General features: G+C 46.1%; 1 protein-coding gene across 1 annotated transcript in view; it reads right to left on the bottom strand.

The window, feature by feature from the left end:
* The window catches only part of ATG2B (autophagy related 2B), a 102,706-nt gene that overhangs the window by 46,835 nt on the left and 28,406 nt on the right, over positions 1-27,465 (bottom strand). The window contains exons 7-16 of the mRNA XM_006879166.1: positions 17,862-17,958; positions 10,979-11,164; positions 9,544-9,698; positions 9,344-9,449; positions 7,989-8,250; positions 4,831-4,981; positions 3,420-3,512; positions 3,113-3,301; positions 1,530-1,803; positions 278-380 (exon numbers count right to left, since the gene is read on the bottom strand). Coding sequence (XP_006879228.1) covers positions 278-380; positions 1,530-1,803; positions 3,113-3,301; positions 3,420-3,512; positions 4,831-4,981; positions 7,989-8,250; positions 9,344-9,449; positions 9,544-9,698; positions 10,979-11,164; positions 17,862-17,958 — 1,616 coding nt within the window. The remainder of the gene's footprint in view (positions 1-277; positions 381-1,529; positions 1,804-3,112; positions 3,302-3,419; positions 3,513-4,830; positions 4,982-7,988; positions 8,251-9,343; positions 9,450-9,543; positions 9,699-10,978; positions 11,165-17,861; positions 17,959-27,465) is intronic.

A 27,465-nucleotide genomic window follows, 5' to 3' on the forward strand; every position in this document is an offset into this window, starting at 1 on the left:
CACATGGTCACTCAGGCCGGTCTCCCCAGTCTCTGGGGCTCCCACTGGTCTCCGGTTTCTAGCACGCACACTGTGGTGCAGGCTGCCCTCCACCTGCCGCATACACTCTTCACAGAGCACGCTCCACATGTACTGGGAGCACTCAGTGCTGGTGTGACCTGTCCATCTTCCCCTGGGTTCTCCCAAGTATCAATTTCATTTTAACAGACAAATGTCAGCATTTTATTGTGGAAGGAACACCTCACCAGCAGCTGGTGTTCTACCCCTGCTTACTCACCGTGGCCAGTCAAAGTCATCTGATGATGCCACGTCTCCATCCACCCTGCTGGACACGTGGAAGAACTTCATGGACGGTCCTCCCTTCTCCTCCTGGAATGACCCTGATGAAACAAGGCTGGTGAACGGAAGGGCATTTCCTTCAGCACTCGCACTAACCAGGTGACACCACACAGCACGCCATTCTAAACATTCCCTCACGTGTTCCTACTTGATGTTCAGGTGCGGGCAGATGGAAGGCTGTGCGGAGACAGCAGGCGACCCGGGAAGCCCTACTGCCTTCTCCTGGAGGCCCACCTGACTGAGACACCTCTGAAGATCAGAGAACCTCAGCAGGTGACCAGGAAGCCCTACTGCCCCTGTCCTGGAGGTCCACCTGAGCGAGTCACTTCTGAAGATCAGAGAACCTCGGCAGGTGACCAGAGAAGCCTTACTGCTCCTGTCCTGGAGGTCCACCTGAGTGAGTCACTTCTGAAGATCAGAGAACCTCAGCAGGTGACCAGGGAAGCCTTACTGTCCCTGTCCTGGAGGTCCACCTGAGCGAGACACCTCTGAAGATCAGAGAACCTCAGCAGGTGACCAGGGAAGCCTTACTGCTCCTGTCCTGGAGGTCCACCTAAGCAAGTCACTTCTGAAGATCAGAGACCTCGGCAGGTGTCACGGTCAGGAGCATCTGGCGCCCAGTCCCCAGAGGGGCCAGTGCCAGAGACCACGGGAGGAACACTCACACTCCTCTGGAGTGATGTCCACTTGGTCCCTTCCAAGTCTCCCTATTTTCCCCCTCAGCTGATAAAGACAGCCCTACAGAGAAGCCAGGAGGCTCCACCAGGGGCGGGCAGCAGAGTGGACACAACGGCACAAGCTCCGCTGCAGAGGCGTCCACGGAGCGAGCCTCGCTCTGCTGCTTAGAACCACGTCACCCTGGAAGACACCTCCTCCCAAACCAGCACTCCGTCCACCTGGTCAGTAATCAGAGCCCTTGGGAATGAGGATCAATGCATGCACATAACAACCACACGGCAGGAGTCAGGACAAGGGGGGCGGGAGGTGGGCACCCATCGGGGCAACGGGCCACAGTCAAGACCAGCCAGCACTGCAGACAACAGTGTGCTGGCCAACAGAAGGCCTGCCACAGCAGGTCATCTCTTCAGGCCTGCTTCCTGGGGGGTTTCTGGCACACTACTCCGGCCTGCTGCTCTCTTTAGCAGCTGATGCTTCGGACAAAGTCTGCTCTTAGGCCCATTCCTTCTTACCAGCTAGCTCTCTAAAGGTGAGCTCCAATTTGGCTTGTTCCGGAGTTGACCCTCCTACGAATTCTGTCTTAAACTCTAGGTCTGTGAAGGCTAAGTGAAGGACTTCCTTCTGAAGTGACTTCTTGAACCACGCTCCCCTTTCTTGATCTGAGCGAAGGTCAGGAATTGGGAAGCGAATGGCAAGGTTTAATGCCGGTGTGCTGACGTGGACAGACACCCGATAATCTGAAGGGTTATGAGAATCGTCCAGAAACACTTCAGTGAAAGCTTTGTGCTGAAATGCAAAAGAAACATGTAAGCTATTAAATTATACAAATAAACATAAAAGAGATCACTATTCAATAACTAAGATGTGTACAATCACAATTTCTCCATGCGGCATAACACCTTAAAATGCAATCCAAAATAACCACTACCCTTTTAATTTGGTGTTCTGAAATTTTATAGTATAACAACTACAGGCAAAACCCAGATTAAAAACAGAAGTTAAACCTTCATGTAAAATACGTTAAAAGTAAAGACTGAAGCAGAGCAAGGACACAGGCAGGCATTATGCCTGCATATCTATCTTGCTACACTTTAAATAAGAATAGTGAACACGTAAATTAACCTTTTGAGAACATGGCTAAAAATGATGATAGGACCCAACTTACAATGTAAAGGATTTACCTACTAACATGTTTAATGATTCAAGTGACACTAGATGAATTTTGAGAGTGGGAAAGCTTACTCCTTAATTATCCCTATTTCCAGAAGAAGGCCCTAAGCAAATACTCACAAAACTACCACCCCTGAAGGCCAACGCAGCCTAGGGGGTGGGCGTCGGCAGACCCCTAGAAAGCAAACCAGGCTTGCAACGCCTGCCCATGGTCCATGGAAACACAGGATCAAAGCTCAGGCTCTTCAAGAAAAGTCAAGTCTATTTCCCCTGTAAAAGGTACTGAGATCCACAAAGTGCTGGTCCACAGTCCACGATAGGAGGCAAAACTCCTTCAGGTTTAGAACATCCTGACGTCCTACACTGGAGTTCCTTCTCCTCACTAGACTCACATTTCTCAACAATCTCTTCTCCCCCTGAAGCAAGAGCAACATCCACTTCCTAAACAACCCGCCTCTGTAAACTCTAAGAACTTTGATAAATGTCAATAGTTACAGAGGCTTCAGGCCTTTTGTTCATCGGGTTGCTATGAGTAGTGCTCGACTCGATGGCAATCAACAACAACTTCTCCCCCTACTGGAAGGGCCAATCTCCAGAAAAGTACACTATGCTTTGTAAAGGAGAGGGTCAGTGCGAAAGCAGACCCTCCCTCCACGAGACATCCTGACACACCGCTGTGACAATGGGCTTGCCTGGCAGGGGCTGTGAGGATGGTGAGGGTCTGGGTGGTGTGTCCTTCTATCACACACAGTGTGTGTGGCCCTGCATTCCACTACCACCACCACCACCACCACCACCACCACCACCTTCGTGGGAGCAAGTCTCTGGCTCTCAGCTTTCCCAGCTCAGAGCCCTGCCAAGCTTACCAACAGTTAGATGGCAAGTAATCAGAGTTGGGGCAGCAGTGGTCAGTACACGCACTCACCAGACTGACAGGCTTGTTGTATGACGTGTACATGTGCGACACCATCATCTCCACGGTGGTCAGTTTCTGTGGCTGAAGCAAGGAGTTTAACCTGTCCACAATACTGATATCCAGTTCACAAAAGACAGGATTTAATTTAATTTGTAGTTCGGCTTTCTGAGGAACTGAACTAAGTCTTGCTTGACTGCCCTTTTAAAAAGAAAGAAGAAGGAGGTATAAATAGACCCATGAACAACCCCTCGGTCTCTAGGACCCCTTGGTCTGGCAGTATGAAAGCTCCGTGAGGGCGGGCCAAGCAGAAGCTCACCTGGGGGCCCCTGCTCTCCGAGTGCTTGCAATGCAGCTGAAGGCACATAGGGCCGTGCGAATCGGCCCCTTCTTTGGAATGGAACATTAAAAGCTGAAAAACAAAGAGTGAGGTGAGTGCAGCACATGGGACTTTAGCTCCTCACGTCTGTAGGGAGCTGTGCTACCTGAAGGCAGTGCATCTCTGGTGGTTCGAATCCACCGAAGACTCTACAGGAGAAAACTGGGCAACCTCTTGGTGGGATGCAGCCTCAGAAATGTGCTGAGGGTGAGCTCAGAGCCGGTTCTGGCTTGGCAGCAGTGACAGCCAGAGAGCGATGTCATGGACACGGCACGTCAGTGTCAGAGTTGGCGTGGTCCCAGTTTTGTCACACACCAGCAATGCCAATTGTCCACATGAGGGCCGGTGGTCCTGATGTATAGGACCTCATCCGCCAAATGTGAGCGAGGGGTCCCATAACTGAGTCAAACAAGTGAACCAATCAAACAAAGACACCAGTGATGCAGGAGAGAGGGCTCTGGGAAGGACAAGGCCCTCACAGGCCTGGCTGTGGCCATGCGGGCACTCTGGCAGTGAGGCCGCTCACAGGGCAGGGCAGCAACAAGGGTTCTGGACAGACCTACGGAGTTTCTCTGGTGCACACTCAAAGGATGAGAACAAAATCTGATTAATACTAAGTAAGTATTTCACCTGGCTGATTAAATATTGCTTAGCACACAGTACACATTTCGTAAATAATAATTGAGTTCTTCTGAAATGAAAGGGACTTTGAAAATTCATCTATTCTATGAAATACCTGCCACTTTTAAACCACCCCACCCACCCCAGCCCACCTTAGCTGGCTTTGACTCACGAACTGTCTACCTGGTTCTGAGACTGTAAAGCTCTATGAATGGACTTTCTCCCTTGAAGCGGTTGATGGATTTGAACCACTGACCTTGTGGTTAGTAGCTTGATTTGTAACACACTATGTCATCAGAGCTCCTTACTCTCAAACAACTTACTGATAAACTAAATTCTAACAGACTCTCACATTGACACCCTATGTAGGTAGGGGTGAAACCACAGGGCTGCATGGTTTGGTGGGTGGGTGGGGGGAGAAGCAATGGGAAGATCCAAGCGAAAAGACAGGGTAATGACGGGCAAGGTCCAAAAGTGATGAATTTTATAAAAGATAATGCATGAGAATGTATGAAACACAATGTGAATAAAGAATACTGTGAAACACAATGTATACAAACTTAGTAAGCAAACCAATAAAAAAAATCTGTTCTAATAAAACACAAATGTTAAAATGAAACACAACCTTACACATACGAATAATGCTTCTTTTCTAGGAAATTTGCTGCTCTGTTTAGTCCTTAAACAGAGAGAATGGAGACCACCTCCCACAGGAGGGGCCTGGGCTCACCTCTGTGTAGTGAGGGGGGACAGCAGGGGGGTCACCAGGGAACAGGCACTCCACCAACTCCATCTGCCCGACAGACACGTCAGTGCTGAGGAAGCTACAGGCTGATCTCTGCCTCTGTTCATAGGAGACTTTGATGCCAGTACCTAGAAATCTGTCATAAGAGTGCAGCATTTGAAAGGATCCACATATTTGTGGATTAAACCATAAACCTTCAGTATATGAGACCAGAATAGCACAAGTGTTAAAGTATAACAGTTACCCACCTGTTCAGACAAGCCGAAGTTCTTATTAACAGCTTATATTTCCAATGATATTAACTAGACAGGCTGCTTCAAATTTCCCTCCCCTCAGATAAAGTTTAAAATCAGATCTATGATGGAAAATTATTCAGGATACATTTATGTCCCAACACTGCCCCTCCTGTCAAAATTCACATGACAATAAAGAAAATCTTTCCTATTTGTAGAATACATGAAATAGTTTCTTAAAATCAAGGATTATTTAATTGGAAGATATTTGAAACTTTAAAAAAAGGGGAAACATTTTTTCCCTTAGAGTTTGTATATATCATTGTCCTGATGGCTTTCTTTTACTAGTCTAGGGATCTAAATGACTTTGTATATACTTTTTTTCCCCCATATAATAATTTAATATATGATAGCCAAAAAAGTATTTGTATCTTTATTCAATTAAATTAAAACAGACCTGCCAGGTATATTATGTAACATTCACTATATACACATGATTTAGGCAATGCAAGATAATTCTAGATAGGATAATTACTCAACTAATAGTAAAACATGAATGGTGTCAGCGATGCCCAGTAAGTGCTCCCTTTCCCACCGGCTGACTGCCTTTCCACGATACGGTTAGGGGACAGCTATGAGCCTTGATACCAGGAAACGTTGGTGGGAGAAAGGGAAAATGATAATCCGGCATAGATTAACAGTCTCCTAATATACTTTTTAAAAGTTATTTGTTGTTGCACATTTTCTTCTCCTCTAGCCCACACAATGTGCCCCTTGTTTCAGACTGTTGTCATACAGATAATGCATAATCATTATTCCTTTCGAACAGTTCACCCCCTCATCTGTTCTAATGCAATGTTCACTAACCACCCACTCTTTTCCTAAACCTCCAGTATCTGTCCTATTATATAACAGTGGTGTTATGCAGTATTTGTCCTTTTGTGACTAGAATATTTCACTCAGCATCATGTCCTCCAGGCTCCCCCATGTTGTGTAATGCTTGACTAGTTGGTTGTTTTTCAGTGCTGCATAGTATTCCATTATGTGAATATACAATAGTTTTTCTAACCATTTGGTTGTTGATGGGCAGTTGGGTTGTTTCCATCTCTTTTCTAATGTGAATAACGCAGCAATAAACATGAATGTGCAAACATCTGTTTGAGTAGTGGCTCTGGTTTCTTTAGGGTGTATACCCTATAGTGGATTTGCTGGGTCAAACGGTAGTTCTACTTCCAACTTTTTGAGAAAGCACCAGACCTCCTTCCATAGTGGCTGTATCATGTACATAGATTTTAGTACATCAAATAAAAAAGGTTACACCACAACAAGACAAAGGAAAACAACCCAACTGAAAAATGGGCAGAGGATATGAGCAGACACTTCACCAAAGAAGAAAGACATTTAGATGGTGAACACACACATGAAGAAATGTTCCAAATCTCTAACTCTAAGAGAGATGCAAATCAAAACTACTATGAGATATCATCTCACCCCAGTAAGAACAGCAAAATTTAGCAGAATAGCAAACAACAAATGCTGGCAAGGTTGTGGAGAAACTGGAACCCTTATTCACTGTTGGTGGGAGTGTAAAATGGTGTAACCCCTGTGGAAGGCAGTATGGCGCTTTCTAAAAAATTGGAAACAGAAATTCCATTTGACCCAGCAATTCCACAACTGGGAATATACCCTAAAGAAACCAGAACTGCCACCCAAGGAGATATATACACATCTATGTTTACTGCAGTTTTGTTCACAATAGCAAAGACTTAGAAACAACCCAAGTGCCCATCAACAAATGAATGGCGAAACTGTGATATATTCACACAATGGAATACTATGCAGCACTGAAAAACAAGGAACTTATGCAATATTATTCAAAATGAGTGACCCTGGAGGACATTATGCTGAGTGAAGTATCTCAGTCACAAAAGGACAAATACTGCAGTGTCACTGTTGTAAAGCGAGACTGACATCGGAGGTGGGGGGAAACTAAGAAAAGAGGGGATAATGTATAATGCACTGAAACAGCTGAGGGAGAGAACTGTTTAGGAGGAACATATGATTAGGTATTACTAATTATCATCATGACCAGGGTCTAGAATGAAAGCTGCATAGTGGAGTGGGCTGGGGCAGGGGGGGATTGTAGAACAACGAAGCATAAGTTGTTGTTTTTTTTTTACTTTCCAGAGAGAAAAGTGAACTAGGGGTGGGTGGGAAGGGAGGAAAGTGTGTAACTAATGAATGGAAAGCCAAAGTCTCTGTAAACTTTCACTAAAATAAATTTTTTAAAAGGTTAAATTTAAAAGACTAAGGTTTTCTTTTTTAATAAATATAAAGCTAATACGTTTAACTCACTGAATACAACATTATTCTATAGTTTAGTGGTAACTTCCATGTGCGTTCACTTCCTAAGTGCTACATGCAAGCTAACAATATATGCTAACAAATGTAATTATCACTTTGTCTACCCGGACTGAAAGGGCTGTGGGGTACATGGATGGAAGCCAGAAGTGGGCACCTCAGCTCAGAAGTACCATTTGGCTTGGCCCTGGCCAGTGGCCATGCATCACCCCCAAGCCCTCTCTCATGTCACTCTCCTCTCCCCACTGCTGTCTTGTGTACTAAGGGCCAGTGGCAATAAGAACTGTCCTCGTGATGGTAACGGAGCCAGCGAGGATTACGCCAAAGCAGTAAGAGAAACTCAAGCAGAGCAGGGCACGCAGCTCCAGAGAGGATCTTTCGAGAACTGCAGGTGATCAAGATCTCATCTCCACTCCTGCATTTGTCAGGGCTGGAACGGCAGACCCTGGACTAAGCATCCAGGCAGGAGAGCGAGGACCCCCCACTGACGACAAGCGGGACTCTAGCACAGACGAGACAGGCAGACATCCCACGCAGGCAGGTGCTCACCTAAGGTGGTCATGGGAGCACGCCTCGGCGAACGCTGCTCGGAGGGCGCCGATGTCGTCAGCTGCAGGCCTTGCAGGACCCATCTTCTCTATGCAAGCAAAGAACGTGGTGGCCATGGACGTCAAGGAATTAAGGTTCGAGGACGTTTCCGGCGGAGATAAAGGATCAATGTGAAGCACAGAGATAGACAAAGTGCCCACAGCTAGTCTGAAAATCAGTTCAGGCCTGGATTCATCCACAGTAACGGATCTGGACGGGAGAGCTGAAATACACAGGGTAAAATTATTCACAGAACATCCCACACTTCAAAACAAACTGGGATCTCAAAATGACCACATATGTCCTCATGGGTGGTGGCTGCTAGGTGCCGTCAAGTTGCCTGTGACCCGCAGTGGTCGTGGAAACCTCAGATCTGGCCCTGCCTGATGCTGTGCGTGCTGTGAGAGTCACTGTGCCACGCAGCCTCTAGGAGGGCCTTCTTCGCTTTCCTGACCCTTTAACTTTCCCAGCAGGAGGCCTTTTTCCAAGGACTGGTCCCTCCTGAGCACATGCCCAGAGTCCGTGAGGGAAGTTCCACCGGCTTCGCCTCCAAGAAATACCCTGGTTGCATCTCCTCTCGAACAGATTCGTCTGTGCAAGAGGGACAGACATCAGAGCAGTATGACACGGCCCATCCCCAGCACCTGTCCCCACAGTCATCCTCCCACAGGCTGATTCACAGGCCAGCAGGGGAAGGGAAGGGACCAGGTGACGGTGGGCAGGTGGACAAGAGTCACTGCAGGAGCTGCATTCGAACCAGGCAGAGAGCGGCCAGTGGGGGCAGCACTCAGGAAAGCAGTGGGCTGGTCTGAACCCCAGAGAAGCTGGGTGAATGGGGCACACCACACCAAAAGGGGTTGATCAGACCTAACAACCCCATCATCTCGCTCAAGGGTAATTAAGGCTATGAAACAAAGTCTATGAATGATTGTACGAAAAAGCAATAGGATTTGTAAATCTTCACTTAAATAAAAGAATAACTCAAAAAACGTGACAAATTGAGTGAAGGAAAAGGCAATACACAATAAGGGGCTGATTAGACAATGCAATTAATTCATTACATGAATCCATGGTACTTAATGTTACAAAAGAAAATATGGATGAGCCAATAAAACTGTAATTACGAAGCCATAAACCAAAATGTACACGAATGATTATATGTAAACTGATAAAAAAAATCCCAAAGCAAAAGGCATGTGAATGAAAACCTAGTATAACTTGTAAGCTCTTCCTTAAATAAGGAAAGAACCCCGAAACTCAAGCGTCTTCACAGATTCCAGCGGAGCCCGGGGACAATCCCTCACTTGCCCACTCACCAGTCTTCTGCAGAGACGCTGTGTGGCCGAGGTGGGGTGGGAGCGGGGACCCCCTCACTGGCTGCTCTTTCTGACGATCAAGGAACTCTCCCCAAGTCGGCTGGAGCTATAAAAGGTTTATCACAAAGTGTGTGAAAACAGCCCAGACTTCGGACAGCAACTTTTCAAGAGGAGAATCCCAGAACCAAGCAATACTTTACCACAGCTGCACTCAGTGGCGACCCTGCAGGCGTCTTTGTGGGGGTGCTGGTTAAGGACAGCTCAAGGTCCACGTGTGGCGGGTCGCCAAGTGGTGGGAGAGAAGAGAGGCTATGGGACATGTCCATGTCAGCCATGGAGAAGAAAACCTCTTCGTCTAGAAAGAAGGAAGGTTTATGACGTCCACCACTCGGATTCTTTAACACTTTTCCTTAAAATTACTTGAGCTATGGGGAGATTCCCAATTTTATGTTATTTCTGATGGAACAAATTATAGGACCTAAGACATTAAGAGTATAGCAAAAAAACAAAAGGATACAGGTTAATAAAATGTTAAGACTAGACTAGTGAACTTGTCTTTGTAAAATATATGATACACATTATTACAAAGTCTGTTTTCCTGAGTTCTATTTAAAGTTAGAAGATAAATATCCATATTGTACAGCAGTGTACATCTCTTGACATCTCTAATTCCATGTGGATACAGCCAAACACAGCGGACAATATCGCATTCCCGGTGCTTTGGTCCTTCCTTTCTATAGCCTGTGCCTTATTCTCACACAAATAGTCACATTTCCTTCATACGTTTTAATGCTTTAGTTGTTTTGAGATCTCATCGTTCTCTTTATTATTTCTAGTATTATAAAGGAACCCTAATGGTGCAGTGCATAAAAGTGTCAGGCTGCTAACTGAAAGGTGGGTGGTTCAAGTCCATCAGCTGGTCCATAAAGACTCATAGCGTTGGACACCAGTGGGACACGCTGACTGCCCCGGAGGGTCACCAGGACTCAGATGTATTGAAGGGGAGCGAGGATGTGGAATTTTGGGTTTCTGTTTGGATAATGTTAGAAGTGATTACACATTCCTAAACAGCTGTCAATGCAGAACGAGCTGGTAGAAATGATGCTGAATTCTAAGGGGGCATCATGAGCTGGTGAAAGGTGGCTCAGGCCTGCAGCAATGCACCTGAGCCCTGGGGGCACCATGAGCTGGTGCGGGGTGGGCAGGGCCTGCAACAATGGGCCTGAGCCCGGGGGTGCTGTGAGCTGGCACAGAATGGGCAGGGTTTTGATGTGTTTTACAGCAGGTGCTCTGCATGAGGTCTTGACAACACTTCAGGTCACTAACATGGGCACATAAAACTGAACAGTGAGTCACCTATTGCTACCTCCCATCTAACCTGGCTGAGAAATCTCCGTCCTCCCCACCTAACGTGGCCAGAGCAACTCTGACACTTTGTAACCACCCCCACCACACACACACTAATGTGGCCAGAACACTTCAGACCCTCGCCCCACCCCCAGCCATCTAACGTGGCCAGAGCAACTCAGACAACTTGCTCACAGCATGTGTCTCTCAGTTGCTGCAGCAGGAAGCCCCATTTCAGAGTAGTCCCCAAAGCAGTTTGCTTTTCTTTTGATAAAATGTCGCTCTTACCGCGGCTAGAAGGTGTGCGAGCCGTTTCCGTCTCGTAAAAGCTGTGCTCTGACGATGCCCCCGCAGACAGGGAGTCCTTCCTCAGATAATACCGGTTTAACTCCATCTGCACGCGATACTCATCTTCTTGCTGCATGGGTCGATTTTTTCTATCTTTATTAGATAATCCTATTTTGCTAGAATTTTCTACGAGTATACAGGAGGAGAGCAAATGTTAACATTTCTTAGTTAATGACTTCTCTCCCTACATGTAGTTGACCACTGCAGTTGTTACATGGCATCAGGTCGGAAGGGACTCATTGCTGGTCCTCCAGTGGGTTTTCAGAGGCAGTGAACGGAACGGGAGGAGACTGCCCATCTTTTTCCTAAAGAGCAGCTGCTGGATTTGAACTTCATGCCTTTGAGATTGCAGCACAATTTATTTTTATTATTATTATTAGCAATGGCAACTTGTATCACCAGTGCAAAAATTTAAAAAAAAATTAATATTCTTATCATTATTACCAGTCAGTGCAGTTACTACTGCTGTGCTGTAATCTCACCAGTCTCAGTTCACAGTGCCTGAACGGCAGAGTCACCAGTCGGAGGTCAAAGCTTCAAGCCATCAGCCAGCAATCTCAATGTTCTGTCTCTGACAGACAGGACTTTAAAAAAACTTATCAAAATATGTGCTACTTACTGTGTTCAACACTTATGCTTACTCAGTTATATGAAGCAGCACCTCCCACCAGCCGACCCGGCACAGAACACAAATTAATGAAGCAATGAATGTGAATTTGTGCCACGTCACAACTCGAACCCCCAGCCATATCTGACTCTAGGGTTCTCAAGTACATTGGGAGCATGGCAGCATGGAGACCAAGCGTTGGACTGTTCTCTGACAGGCTGGCAGTTTGAAACCACTGACTGCCTGAAGAGAGGAAGCTGAGGGATCTGCTTCTATGAGGTCTCACTGCCTTGGAAGCCCACGGAGACCCAGTCCTGCCCGGCTCTGCGAATGTGCTGTGAGTTGGAACTGACTCATCAACCAGCACGAGTTCAGCTGGTTTTTTATGATACACACACTTGAAAATATGAAACTTTGCTATATGTGATTCAGCACTTGCTTACTTAAAGTGAGGAGGCCTTGAAGCATTCACAGCAAAGATCAAAGGCTATGGTCTTCAATATGGATTGTTTCTTAACATCCAGAAAACAAAAATGCTCACCACTGGACCAATCAGACGGATGCAGAAAAGATACAAACTGTCAACAACTTAGCCTTATTCAGATCCACAGTCAATACCCTTGGTACCAGGAGATCAGGAGGAACAGTGCACTGGGAAGTCCGGAGTCAGAGACCTCTCCAAATTACGGATGAGCAATGATGTCAGATTGAGGACTAAGGTGAGCCTCATTCAGGCCATGGTCTTTTCAATCATTTACTAGGCATCTAAGAGTTGGACAATGAATAAGGTTGAAAGAAGAATTGATGCGTTTGAGCTGGGGTGTTGGAAAAGAGCACTGAACATCCCATGGACAGCCAAAAGGACAAACAGATCTGTTTGAGAAGGCGCAGCCAGAATGTTCCTTGGAGGCAAGGATGACAAAGCTTCATCTAATATACTTTGCGCATGTTGTTGGGAAAGGTGTTTCTTTGAAAAAGGACTTCATGCTTCAAAGGTGGAGGGTCAGCAAGAGAGAGGAAGCCCCTAAACAGACGGACTGACACAGTGACTGCAGACGATGAGGACGGCACAGGACAGGACAGGGGTCAGGTCTATCGTTCATGGTGTTGCTATGGGTGGTACTCGATTAGGTGACACCTAATAACCACGACAAATGTACGATTAGGGTCTGGCGGCCTATGGTGAGGAACTGTGCTGTCAACACAGGCAGGAGGCCTGCATCTGCCAGCTGCTCGGAGGGGGAAGGATGGGCACTCTCCTCCCATGTGATTCACTGCCTCTTAAAACTCTGTCAGCCATGAGTCGGTCTGGACTCCACAGTGCACAACAACAACAACAAAAGTATGTGCACTTTGTACACTTCATTATAATGCTTTGCTTTGTCTTTTTGAGCTGCCCATCAAAATTTTCTGTTCATCTCTCTTATTTCAGCATTTCTTCCCCTTGTTCTGACCTATGTTCTAGTCAAATCTTAGAGTCTCTTCTGTCATCAGTCTTAGTCCTTCCTTCCTTCCTTCCTTTCCTCCCTCCCCTGGCCTTTGGTCATTAGTGTTCAATGCATCAAATCTATTCTTGGATTGGTTTTTAAATTCACTTGAGATGGGTCACGTTTTTGTTCTCACAGACTAGCTTTCATTTCCTTCAGCTTCAATTTCAACTTGCACCTGAGTGTCTGACAGTCTGTTCCCAGGCAGCTCTTGGTCTGTCTTTGACTGCTGACGTTGAGCTTCTCCATCGACTTTCCACAGATGTAGTCAATCTGTTTCCTATGTAGTCCACCAGGTGAGGTCCACGTGTATAATCATCAATTTTGTTTTTCACCATATCAAGATAAAGGAAAAGAACCATAGAATCGTCTCAACTGATGCAGAAAAGGCTTTGTACAAAATCTAACACCTTCTCATGATAAACAACAACAAAACACTCACTCAACAAGCTAGGATTAGTGGGGCGACTCCTTCCTGCATTTGCCCTTGCCCTTGATGAGAGGAGAACAAGCACATTCCTTCTGAGATCTGAACAAGGACCAAGGACTCTACTGTCCCCACTGCTAACTGGTAGGTATTACATGGGAAGCTCCAGCCAGAAAAACCAGGACATGAGAAAAAAGGAACTGAAATTGGGAAGAAGAAATAAAACTATCCTTTTTTGCAGCTGACAGATAATAGATATATTATAGGAAGCTCTGGTGGCCTAGGGGCAAGAAGCTGTGCTGCAAACCCAAAGGCATGCAGTTCGAGGTCACCAGCTGCTCCAAGGGAGAAGGATGGGCAATCTCCTCCTGCGATGAACTGCCTCTGAAAGCCTGCTGGAACGTCAGCTATGGGTCAGTGCTGACTCTATGATACTCAATAACAACAACATATACGTTGTTCTGTCGAGTACGACTCACAGTGATCCTGTGAACAAAAGACCTGAAGCCTTCCTATAACTATCATTGCTTCTCAAAGTTCATAGAGTTTCCTGTTGTTTAGGAACTGGATGCCGCTCCTGCTTCCAAAACAATACCTAGTAAATTATTTTAATTATTTAATATATTAAACTTATTTAAATAAAGAAATACACATATTCAATAAATGCCATAATGTGGCCAGCTATATGGCCAACACAAGATGTTATTCTGGTTTCTAGACATAAGCAATGAGCATTTGGAAACGTAAATTAAGGAAATGGTACGCTTTACAATTATCTGGAAGAATAAACTAGGAACAAATTTAACTGAGGAAGTGAAAGAAAAGTACATGGAAAACTGGAAAATATTATTGAGGAATTTTAAAAATATAAATGGAAGGACAAACTATGTCCACAGATCACAAGATCTAATGTTAACATTACCTAAAGAATCCTATAGATTTGATGCGATAACCATCAAAATTCTAACAGCACTTTTTGCTGTTTATTTATTTAATCCTAAACTTATATCGAACCACAAAGGGTCCAAAATAGCCCAAGGAATCTTGAAAAAGAAGAATGAAACGAGGCTACCACAGTCCAATCTCTAAACTGAGTTGTTAGGTGCCATCGAATCTCCTCCAGGTCACAGCGACCCCAAGACCCCCAGACGGAACCCTGCCCTGCCTGTGCCAGCATCACCACCTCCGTACGTGCGAGCGCACTGTCGCCATTTCTGGGCCAATCCATGCGGCTAAGGAACTTCCTTTCTTTTGCTGACTCTGCTCTTCCAGCATGTCTTCCCCAGGATGAGCCCTTCCTGACAACACGTTCGGAGTGTGTGAGAGGAAGCTTCACCATCCTGGCCTCTTAGGAATGCCCCGCTGCATTCCTTCCAGACAGATGGGTTTGCTCTTTTAGCAGCCACGGGGCAGTACCCTTTGCTAACACCACAGCTCAAAGGAATCTGTTGGATACAGAACTTAAAGACAAGGCCCTCGGGTTAGAAGGCACTCAGAAGATGAGGACAGCTGCAAACGCTCACGAAGTGGAACACACACGGAAGGAAGTATGAATCTAGGAAAGTTGGAAGCTGTTACAAATGAAAATGGAACTCAAAGATTGACAGGTTGGGCACTGAGGTAGAGTGGTGTTGGCCATTCTTAATTAGGTGTCGTATGATGGACTATGCTGAGAAGGGCAAGTTGAAGATGAATTGTCTCACATTCATAGTCAAAGATTTCCAGATTTACCCGTCAGTACAGCGGTATGACTGAGTGGCTATTACACAAACCCATACAAAGAAAACCTGCTAATACAGCTATTTCTCAAATATAGGTACCAATTAATAAATCCAAGATGAAGAACTTGATAATTTTGACAAAGTTTTGCAGTCTGAAAGGGCTCAAATATGTAATTTGATGCTGTAATAATAATTTGTAACTGGAATGCAAAAGTTGGAAATAATGAAGAAGGATTGTTGTTGTGTATCATCGAATCAGAACGGATCCAAACTGACCCTTCAGTGGGTTTTCAGAGGCAGTTAATCAAACAGGAGTCTGCCCACCGTTCTTCCAGGGAACAGCTGGTGGATTTGAACCTTCAGGACTGCAGCGCAGCTTCTTACCACTGGGCCATCAGAGCTTCCTGAAGGACTGGTAGTTGGAAAATAAAGTCTTGGAAACAGAAATGAGACTGACAGAATTATGTTCAATCAATGATTTATTCGTTGCAAATATATAAATATAGTATAAAGCTACAAAAATAAAAATGGCCTGTTCCTGGCATAAAGGCATACAGGCTTGCAGAGTTGAGAGTTCAGAAATAAATCTGCACGTTTAAGGTCCATTAATTTTTTTTATAAGGATGCTATGTTCATCCAATGGGGAAAGAATGATCTCTTTAATAAACGGTAACCAGGTAAGATGGATGTCCACGTACAAAAGAACAAACACGAACCCACAGCTCCTCGCACTCTACCTGAAATCAACTAAAAATGAAGCCGAGACCTAAATGTAAGAACTGAAGCCTTCTAAGAAATATAAAGATAATTCTTCAAAACCCAGACTTTAAAGGGATGTTTTAGATATGATATGGAAGGCATACAATGAAAGACAAAAAGAGAGAAACAGAATTTAACAAAAAGGAAACTTTTTGTTCCTAAAGGGCTTTGTCAGCAAAGTATTAACAAGTGAAAAATGGCCTCTGTGTCATCTCACTTTTCCCTGGGCCAGACTCAAATTTGTACATGTCCGGCCATCTTCAAAACAGACTGGATCAGCTCATCTGGAACCTATATGCTCTCCTACTCCAGGAAGCCACAGCCAGCATCGTCTGGCCTGGTACTAGAGCTGTGTGGTGACAAGGCCTGAGGGGTTCAGGACCCCATGGTGCAACAGGAGGGACCTCTCCCTCTCCCTCTCCTCTCTTCTCTGGGGTTCCCTGCCCTACTTGTTCTCAGACCTGCTACCCCTACATAAGGCATCAGCTCCCAGCTGTCCCATGTGCGAGCTGTCTCCTTATGTACCACCTTCGCTTCTCTAGATCAGCCTCAGATCCACACACCTAAGGCTGTGACATCAAGAATACATAAAGGGGCTCCTACAACTTAACAACAGAAGGACAACCCAATTAAAAAACAGGCAAAAGACTTGAACACATTTTAACAAAAAGAAATACAAATGAGAAAAGACGCTCAGAGCAAACTAATCAAAAGGCCTTTGAGTCAACAAGCAGTCAGAGGAACTCCAGGGGTTCCCGCCACCCCGGAGCTAAGTCCTTTCAGCCTCCTCTGTGGAGTAGCCAGCAGCTTCAAACACCAGCCTTCCTGGAGACAGCCAACAGCTTTAACCAACAGCATCCTATACCCTTAATCAGTCATTAGGGCAAAACAAATTAAAATCATCATGAGATGTAACTTCTGGCCACTAACACTGCTATGAGAAAAGAAAGGAAAGCCGGCTGGACCACAGAGAAGCTGTGGGCACCACACAGGGTGGGAGGTCTGTGGGGAAGGAGAGTGGTGAGTCTTCTCTGGAGAAGCTGGGGGCACCACGGAGGGGTAAAGGAAAGCAGTACAGCTGGACCATGGAGAACAGTGACAGCGCCACGGAGCTAAACGCAGAACCACTATGTGTGACTCAGTCCCACTGTGAGGCATAGACCCAGAACGCATGAGAGCAGGACTGTAGACAGACACACGGACACCAGTGGTCACAGCAGCCAAAGGGGACACATGCATGGGTAAATAGACGGGTGCACACGTTCAATGGAACACTGCTGCTGTTGTGTGCCGTCGAATCAGAACCAGCTCAGAGGCTGTAAATCACACGGGAGGAGACAGCCTATCTTTCTCCTGGGGAGCAGCTGGTGGATTCGAATTGTGTGCCTTTGGCTTGGAAGTGCGGCTCCTTCCCGCTAAGCCATCAGAGGTCCTGATGGAATATGAGTCATGCATACACAGAAAAGGGGTGCTGACCTGGTCACGACACGAATGAGCCTTGGAAACATGGAACTGGGTGAAAGAAGTCACAAAAGGACAGAGAGTTTGTGAGTGCATGTAAGTAAAATCTCCACAGCAGGCAAAAGGCACAGAAGCCAAGCAGATGAGTGGTTCCCAGGGAACCGAGGGAAGGGGAAGTCAGAGCTGAGGGGCTGAGCTTTAGCTCCGGGTGGAAAACTGCAAACAGATATGCCGACGGTCACCCCACTGGAAGCCCACAGCCACTGGGCACTCGCCTGCACATGGCAAGACACTCAGCAGCATGTGTGCATTAACCACAGTGAAAAAGCACAAAAAAGAACAGTAACAGAGTTCTACTTGCCTGGTCCAGCAATGGCCGCTAACATGTCCAAGAGCAAGTGCACCTGCCGCGGTGACAGGAACAGATGGACGGAGTCTATCTGACCATCGACGTCCAACTTGAAAAGAACAAAAACCCATCAACATTGGCTCTTTATCCCCAGCCTTTCAGCAAACCCCAGAACACTTCAGTGTGCTGAGAGAACACTGACTTTGGGGTGGGTCCTTCCCCAAGGAGTCTTGCTAATACTTAATCTATGAGGAGCATTTAAACTGTTGTTCTAAGGAGGAAATTCACAGAGGCAAGTCAAAGGCCATTTGAGCACTGAGGAGAGCTCCAGACTTTAAGTAAGGACGGGCAGGGTGGTATAATATTAACTTTCAGAACTCACATTATAATTCCTTTTTTTTTACTTGGTATAAAAGTTGTTTAATTTCTTATACTAAATGTATACATACTAATCAGTTTTGAAAAAAAATGAGGGCATAGGGGTGAGTGTCTCTGACTGACCGCCTTGCCCTCATTTCACAGGAAGGAACAGTCCCATTGACACCATGACCAGCATATGACAGATTCCTGAGGCTGGATGTCCCCCAAGTTCCCGCCTTATTCCTCCCAAGTCTAACATCAACTGTACCCTCCTAGGCTGTCACTGCTTTACTCTTGGGTCTACAGTCCCTTGCAGCACCACAAGGATGTCACAGAATCACATGGTTGTGGAGTTTAGTAGGGAAGTGAACAGGTTACCACTCGGACTTTAATCCAGGTGGGCAGCAGGTACAGTCTCTCAACCCAGACAGGCTCACGAGTGGGTGCCGCTCCCTCGACCGTCAGTGCCGCGGCTTTGGGCAGTGTGACAAAGTTCCCTTAGTCCAGCTGCTTTCAGTGTCTCGCTCAGTTCTCCCCAAGCTGCGAGCAAGTGCACTGGGGCATTTTGTTGCCAAGTCAGCTCTCTGTCACGTTGGCCTCTGATTCTTTGTTGAGACTGCTGCTGTCCTGATGCAGAGGCCAGTCTGGCTGGCACTGAAGGATTCACGCTCACATTGTGATTCTTAAGGCTTATTTATTTATTTTTTTAATTAAATTTTATTAGTTTTAATGAACATTTACAGAGATTTTGGGTTTTCATTCATTCATTCATTGTTGCACTGTTTTCTCCACCCTCCTCCCCAGTTCGTTCTTCTTCCCCCCCCCATGTCTGTTATTTGTCCAATTGCTACAGTGCTTGTCAAAGCCAGTTCTGATTAATCTCCTTAGTCAGTGTGTCCCTTTGCCATTCCCTATCACTCCTCCCTGAGAGAGACTTCACCCTGATTCATAAGGAAAAGGGGATGGCGTATTCTCTTAGCTACTTCCTGCTGAAAAGGGACGCTGTGGGTTTCAGGGTGAAGATCTTCTCTCACTACTCTAAAGGGCCCCTTTGGCAGTAGGAAACACATAGACTATTATGGAGATTGATTTTGGAATTTAGATGCAATTAAGGCTTATTTAAAGCAAGAGAAAATCAAACTGGCGTGTCTGTCTGCCCGCAGATCCCGCCAGGTGATGAACAGCAACTGCGTGCCTTCCTGAGCGCCTGCCGTGTTCCCTACAGCTGTGTCCCGGTTTGGGACGGCCTGGGCAGAGACAGGCCCAACAGACGGGACCACTCTGCTCTCCGCCTTCTACACAGAGCAGCTCCACCCCACACCCTTCCCAGTCCTTCCAAGAATACATCGACAAAGCAAGTACTGGACTCTCTGTCCGTGGTCTAAACGTTTGGATACTGATCCTAGTCATTGGCTTTGACTTTTAATACGCTAACACTGATTCCCATTATCTTTATATCCTTTTGTAACATAAAAATAATCAGTTTAAAGCACCTATGAAATATCATCTCACCCCAGTAAGAATAACAAAATTTAACAGAACAGCGAAACTGGAACCCTTATTCACTGCTGGTGGGAGTGTAAAATGGTGCAACCCCTGTGGAAAGCAGTATGGTGCTTTCTAAAAAAGTTGCAAATAGAGATACCATTTGACCCAGCAATTCCTCTACTGGGAATATACCCTAAAGAAACCTTAACTGACATCCAAGCAAATATATGCACACCCATGTTTATTGCACCTTTGTTCACAGTAGCAAGGAGTTGAAAACAACCTAAGTGCCCATCAACAAATGAATGGGAAGAGAAGCTGGGGTATATTCACACAATGGAATACTATGCTGCATTGAAAAACAAGGAACTCATGCAATATTATTAAAAATGGGTGATTCTGGAGGACATTATGTTGAGTGAAGTATCTCAGTCATAAAAGGACAAATACTGCATGGTGCCATTGTTGTAAAACAGGACTGACATTGGGCTTGTGGGGAGACTGAGAAAGATGGGTTCAATAATGTATACTGCATTGAAACAGATGAGGGAGAAAAACGATTTAAGAGGGATATGTGATTGGGTCTTATTGTCATGACAGGAGTCCAGAGCAAAGACTGCATAGTGGAGTGGACCTGGAACGATGGATTGTAAAAAAATGAAAGAATTTTTCTTTTCAAACAGAGGAGTGTACGGTGGAGGAGAGGGCTGGGCAGGGAGAAAAGTGCAACAATAAATGAATGGAAATCCAAAGTCTGTAAATTTTCATTAAAATTAGTGATAATAAAAAAACTTTTTAAATCAATTAGTAAATTACACATACATTAGAAAATGCCTTCTTCACTGTAGGGAAGGTAAAACTCTTTATGGAAACAAATTAAGTTACAAAGGAACTCTGGAACAATTCCATGCGTTAACCAGCAATCTGATAAACCCTCCTACCATTATCATCATCAACTTTTTAAAATTGGAGGTAGGTGGGTCCTCTGACCCTTATCACCATTTTTGTTGGACAGAAGAAAAAATGGGCTGACCAAGATTAAGCAGCATGTACATGGCCACACTCTGGAGGTGGGACGCGACCTGAGGGGGCCCCAGCTGGGAGGCCCTTCCTGATACTCTGGCACAGCTCTCAGGTCTGCTCGTGGGTGATGAGATTTGGGGTTCTCACTGACTGCTGACACCTGGGCCGTGAAGTGAAGGCCGGCGATGGTGGGAGAATGTGTTTCTGACTATATGCCATGTTATAACGTGATTTTAATTTACTACCATGACAAGCTTGTCTCTGCTCTTGTTAGAATGGATGGTTGAGAGCTGCCTGTCATTTATTGCTATTTTTCATAGAAATGTTTCACTGTCAGTGCAATTTAAGTTTGGCATACAACGTATATGATACTTCCTTTTGGAAATACAAAATAGAAATCTCTTTTGGAAATGTAAAATATTACAACTAATGTCACGTAGCAACAGAAATAAAGCGTCTCTAGCAGCACGTTTACACACTGCTGCTCTCCTTAAACTGTGTGCGAGAGAGAATGTCAAACAGCAGGCGTCCGCACGATGCGGAGGAAAAGCTACGCTGGTGAATGAAGAAGAAAACATGCAGTTCCTCCTGACACTTTGTCCCCCAAGTTGGGACCCTCAAGTCTAACAAACATGGAAAAAGCTGAAGACCCAGCATGGCCCTAATCAACTCCATCTCTGTCTTTATTGTAAGAAGTTCATGCGATCCACCTATCAATTGCCTCCTTGCCCCTATGTAACAAGTTCATGAGACTTAAGTGATCACCTCCATCTGTCTCTGCTGTTACAAGTTGATGAAACCTACATTTCTCTATGCTGATATTCTGAATCTGCCATTCAGCACTCATTTCCACCAAATAAGAAGAAACTCCCTCAACTACGCTAATATACAAATGGACAGCAAAAGCAAGAATCCCCGTGGAGGGCTGGCACCCCGTGGAGGGCTGGCACCCCGTGGAGGGCTGGCACCCCGTGGAGGGCTGGCACCCCGTGGAGGGCTGGCAGGCGAGGCCACCCCCACGGGGGGCAGATGCTCATTTGTTGGCTGATGCCCAGAAGCAGGACGTGAAATACGAGTCAGGGTGCAAGGATGCAGGGTCAAGTCCGCTCACCCCAGGACACTGAGAATGAACCCCAGCAGGACCACCCACCTACCGTGCGGATGCTCACCTCATACAGACACTGCCAGGACACCAGGTGGCCACAGCAGGGCTGCCTGGGGATGCCCTGGTGTGTCCTTAAAGACCTGTGACTTCCTGTCCTGCCAAAAGCCCCACTGAGTTACTCTCTAAAGTAGGACAGAGCAATAAACTGGGGTGAGGGTGATCTGAAGCGGGGTGTCGCCCTTCTAACCCCTCTCCTCCTCCTCCACATCCACTCAGGCCAGTTCTGACTTCCTGAGGACCCTTCCATTCTCTGTGGAGCTTGTGCCTCTTCCTGGCCCCACAGCAATTCCACATCCTGGATCACATCTGCTCTTAAAGCAAAGGCCACACGGGCAGTTCCCAGGAGGCCCCTTCCTGGCCGTGACCGTAAGACCTTGTAAGTTAGCAGGAACACGCTGCTCGTGTGGAGGGCTGCTGAGAGCTGGGCTAACGGGGAGAACGCCGGACCATGTTCTCCTGCGAAGGCCGGCAGCCCAGGATGCCCGAGACAGGGGCTGTGAGTCACAGCGACTTGCCGGGGTGGGGGAGGTTATATTCAAGCACAGGCTCGAAGCTTTTCCAAAGATGTAAAAGCTGTGCATATGACATATGCAGGTGACTGTGATGAAGAATTTGCCGCAAGGAGGGATCATTTCCAGGCGAGAGCCAAGGCAGAAGGCACTAAAGGCAGGGGGCTCTGTGTGTGACCAGGGGAAAGCCTGCAGTGCTTTCCGCCTCCCACGAGTCCCAGCTCCTAGGATCTCAGGTCATGGGAACGAGCCCTGATACCTTCTTAACCTCAACCACTGTCAGAGTGCGAACAAAGAATCAGCTTTCAGTAGAAAAAAGATTTACAGAATTTTAACTATAAATCATGAATAAACCTTGATATCTTCATTTAAATGACATTTTAAAAGATAAAGCAGATGGCTTTCAATATAAGAAAACAGGAACTGATGAATACAATTTTAACTGAGTAAATGCAAGATTGCAGGTTACTATTAACAGCATCTACTTCTGCTTCCTAAGAAAGCCGTGCAAGTGCCTTCATGCTCACACTGTCTTCAAAAGCTCTGGGCCGCCAGGAAAGTGAGATGGAAATGCACAGCCAGAATGGGGAGAGGGGAAGGGAGGCCGAGGGGCAGAGGAGCATGCGCATATTGGGGGCGGGGGGCGGGGTAGAAACTCTTGAACAGAAAACTAGACTGCGGTATAAATTTCCACTTACAACACTGTTGTTGTTGCTGTTATGCGCCGAGGAGTCGCCTGCAACTCACAGCGATCCTAAGAACAGCAGCTCTGAAGCCTGCCCTGGCCTGAGCCAGTCTCACTCATTCAGACACACCTATACTCAGTGCCCTTACTGTATCAATCCATCTCATCCAGGGTTTTCCTCTCCTGTGCTGTCCCTCCACTCTCCCGAGCATGAAGTCCTTCTCCAAGGACTGGTCCTTCTTGGCCACATGCCCAAAGTATGTGAGACAGAGCTTCAAAATCCTAGCCTCTAAGGACAAACCTGGTTTCACCCTCTCTAAGACAGACCTATTTGTCTTCTTGGCAGTCCCCAGTATGTTCAACACTCTTCTCCAGCACCACAACACAAAGGCATCAATTCTTCTGTCATCCTTGGTCATTGTTCAGCTCTCTGATGCAAAGCAAGTAATTGCAAAGACCGTGACCTGGATCATGTGCACCTTAGTTTCAAGGCTGACATCTTTAATCTTCAGCAGCCAGGCCTAAGAGGTTGGCTAGGATGGGGACCGGGTTTGATGGAGGGACTACTCTACTATGGCTAGGGGTTAAAAGGCAGTTGACCTTCCAATAGCCTGGTGTCCCACAGATAGGGCAAGGCCATGTCGAAAGGGTTAGGGCAGCGGTTAGCCCAATGACCCTCTTTGCCACACCTGAAGCATGTACCAGGAGGTAACTGGCTTGCTCAGTAAGGGCTTGGGCCTGCAGATTCGCTTTCTGATGGGCATGAGTCTCCTAAGTAGCCTCTGCCTGTTCCTCTTCGGTATTATAACTGTTTTTGGTTGGGTTTTTTTTTTAAATATTAAAGATCAAACTTTAATAATTGGGTAGCAGTTGGTTACAAAAGGTTCCATTCATGCTACCACAGTGAGAAATCTAAAACTTAAAGGTGATTATCTCTTTGGATACATAAAAACAATATATATTAAAGTGTATCACAAAGTGCAAATGAGGAGGGAGGGGGCAGTCAACAGAGCTCTTGACAGAGGCTGCAGCAGCAGGCTGATTGTCCTAACAACAGGGAACAGAAATTCCTTCTGGAGTTCAGTCCTGGGAAATGAAATTGTCTTGGTAAAAAAGAGGTCCAGACATGGGTTTTGATTGATTCTTATTACAGTCAAAGGCAACCTTCCCATTGCTGATGTTGCATCTGGAACCAAAGAGAAACTGTGGTTTATTTTTTATACTTGGACTGAGCAAGCAAGTGGGTGAGCAAGAAAGGAGTGACGTCTAGTCTGTAATTCTGACTCCAGGCAGGATGGCCTGGAACTGCTCCCGCACCAGCATTTCCACAATCTGCTCCTCTGTGTGGATGTTGGGTCTCAGCCCCTTGATCACCAGTTCCTACTGATGTTGGAGGACCTCCCTGGGCCGAGCTGCCTTCTCATAGCAGAACTGTCTGAACCTCTGCAGGGAGGCTGCAGCGTTGGGGGGATTCCTTTGTGGGACAGTTTCAAGTTCCTTGACGGAGGAGTCTTCTTCCAGGCTGTTTGATGGAAGCCCTGCAGGTTCTAAGGAAACCTGGACCTGGGCTGCTGGTCTTAGGACTTCTGGCTCCTCACTGTGAACTTCTTTCCCATTTCTTTTGTCCCTGGGTTTCCTTCAATCTCCATTTTGGAATCCTGGGAAAGAATGTCTCTGATAATCAAGCATCTGAAGCCAGAAAAGGGGCATTAAAAACCTTAAAGGCCACGTTTATCAGGTGTCAAGTGGGTGTGTGGAGCCATTCTCAGCCTTTTTAGTGTTTTTTTTTTATATCTGGGGCTGATTTAGTGATAAATTGAGTAGATATGACAGTGGCCTTTGCCAGGGAGGTAGGTAATTGTACAGAGATTTAATGTCTGCAATAGTAAGTTGGTAGAGGGAAAGAAGGTTGCTAAAAAAATCTCAAGACAGAATGACTCATACTAATGTCCAGAAGAAAGTAAATCCTTCCTATGGGCAACGTTTATTTTTTTTCTGAACTCTAGCTAAAAAATTTAATTCCCAGGTTTCAGTAATGGGATTGATGGCCTCCCTCCTAAGCCTTTTACCACTCAACTCCTCATTAACTTTGACAAACAAGTAAGTACTCCTCCATTCCTTTCTAATGATCCCTGTATGCCCAACTCCACTACAGTAGAGACCTCCTGTCTAAACCTGGGGTTTCACTGGGGGTCAAGCGAACCTAGTTTGCCTGAGCAGCCTTTAGTTCTATCTCCCTTCACACTCCTTCCCTCTGAGCCCCTCTACACCACCTCTATCACCAGACATTGCCAACCCTGCCGTATGGGATCTTTCCACTCCATCTGTAGCCCCTCACCACCAATCTGTTCTTGTTACTCTGAAAGACCCCTCCTCTTTTCCTGCTAGACCCCAATACCCTATCTCCACACAACCGAGGTTTAAAAGCCATTATTACTTGCCTACTTTCCAATAAGCTTCTTATCCCCTAGTGTTCTCCTGTAATATGCTGATGATCTTTTTGTTGTGTAGCCCCTCACATCAACTTTCACAAACTCACACTGCTCAACTTAACTCTTGGCCTCCAAGGGATACAGGGTCTCCCCCTCCAAGGCCCAACTCTCTCTCCCCACAGTCATGCATCTCAACTGACCCCCACCACTAGGAGTTTAACGGCCGACTCATTGAAAGCCTCCAGCCACCACAAAATGCTGACCTCTTTTCTCAGCTTTATCAGTTTCCTTAGACACTAGATTCCCAACTTTTCCTTACTAGCAAAACCCCTTTATGATATGACAAAAGCCATCCCACAAGGACCCCTAGATTCACCCCAGATAGTTAAAAAGCTTTCCTCAAGCTCCAGCATCTCCTCTTATACAGTCCTAAACCCTCATGCTGCCATCTAAACCTTTCCATCTACACACTGATGAAAACGAAGGTATTGCTGTTGGCGTCTTGGCTCCACCCCTTGGACCTAAGCAGCTCGATGTCACCACCCAGGGGTGGCAACCCTGCTTACGATCCGTAGCAGGAGCAGCTCTCCTCACCAAAGATGCACTTAAGCACCCCGAGACGCCCCTGCAAGTCTTCTCGAGCCATGGACTTCGGGGCCTCCTGTCCCACCACTTCCTATGTAGACTTTCCCCCAGGCAGATACAGGAGCTCCATCTACTTTTTTCTCAAGAACCCTGATATTAGCACCTCTCAATCACTGTCCCTCAATTTGACCACCCTACTTCTAGTAACCATCTAGACATTATGACCATAGCTGCCCTGAAGTCCTTGAAGATATAAGCTCTTTACTTCTCTCCCTATCTGACCAGCCCATCCCTAATCCAGACCATATTCTGTTGACAGCAGCTTTGTACGACCTTACCACCTTACTGTTGGACAGCCTTTGCTGTAGTTTCCATAAACAAAGTGTGGAAAACTGCATCCTAGCAACATCTCGCTCATCATCCTTTCTAAGCCCCTTCAAGCTGATATACGGCTGATCATTCAACCATAACCTACCCACTGAACCCCCTCTTTTAGCATCATACCTTCCTTATCTTTCTGTCCTTAGATAATTACTCTGGGAACACACAGACCCCTGCATACCCAGACCTTCACCTGAAAGTCTAAACTAGACAGCTTCAGTTGCCCCAGGAGATGTTGTCCTCGTCCTCAAGCTAACCTCTTCAACCACACTAAGGCAGACCTCACACAGTCATCCTGACAATCCCTACACCAGCTAAGGTTATCAGTAACCCCCAATAGCACTACCTCTGCCAGGTCAAACATGCTCCTCTCACTGAGCACACCTCCTACACCTCTCAAATGATAGGCTCCACAACTCTTCACCTCACTCAAATCCCAAGCCCTAAGTAGCTCTTCGTATTCATATTGTTACGAATCACTTCCTGCGTTTTCAATTCTCACTTCACAGGATAAAAGAAATTACCAACTTAATAGTGAACCAGCTGCTGTGACATCCATATTCTCCCCTGGCTACTGATCCGTGCCAACGCAATCCAGCCTCTGAGTCCCAGATCTTTGCCCTGGTTCAGAAGGAAGTAGCTAGAATAAAGATACATGCCCTTTTTCTCACTAAAGAGGCTGGGATGTCAAGCCCTGACCAAGGTCAAAGCAGGAGAATAAAGGATTCAAAGAATATCAACATGTCAACAAAGGGAGTGAACAGCCTCCAGGTGAAATCATCCTTTCTTCCCTCCCTAAAGACCCTTACTATAATAACCTGCCCGACCCACCTTAGGACATGGTTTTCCTCTGGTCTGTCTTTCTCGCCAGACCAAGGAATGCTGCTGAGGGGCCCCCTTAATAAAACCTCTTTGAGTTAAAAAAAAAAGACTGACATATTTGCTTCTCAGTACTCTAGAAAGGTCCCTGCCAGCAGATTTTTTTTTT

This window comes from Elephantulus edwardii, unplaced genomic scaffold (genome assembly GCF_000299155.1).
Source record: "Elephantulus edwardii isolate Elephantulus edwardi_28Jun2011 unplaced genomic scaffold, EleEdw1.0 scaffold00002, whole genome shotgun sequence".
NCBI classification, from domain to species: Eukaryota; Metazoa; Chordata; class Mammalia; order Macroscelidea; family Macroscelididae; genus Elephantulus; species Elephantulus edwardii.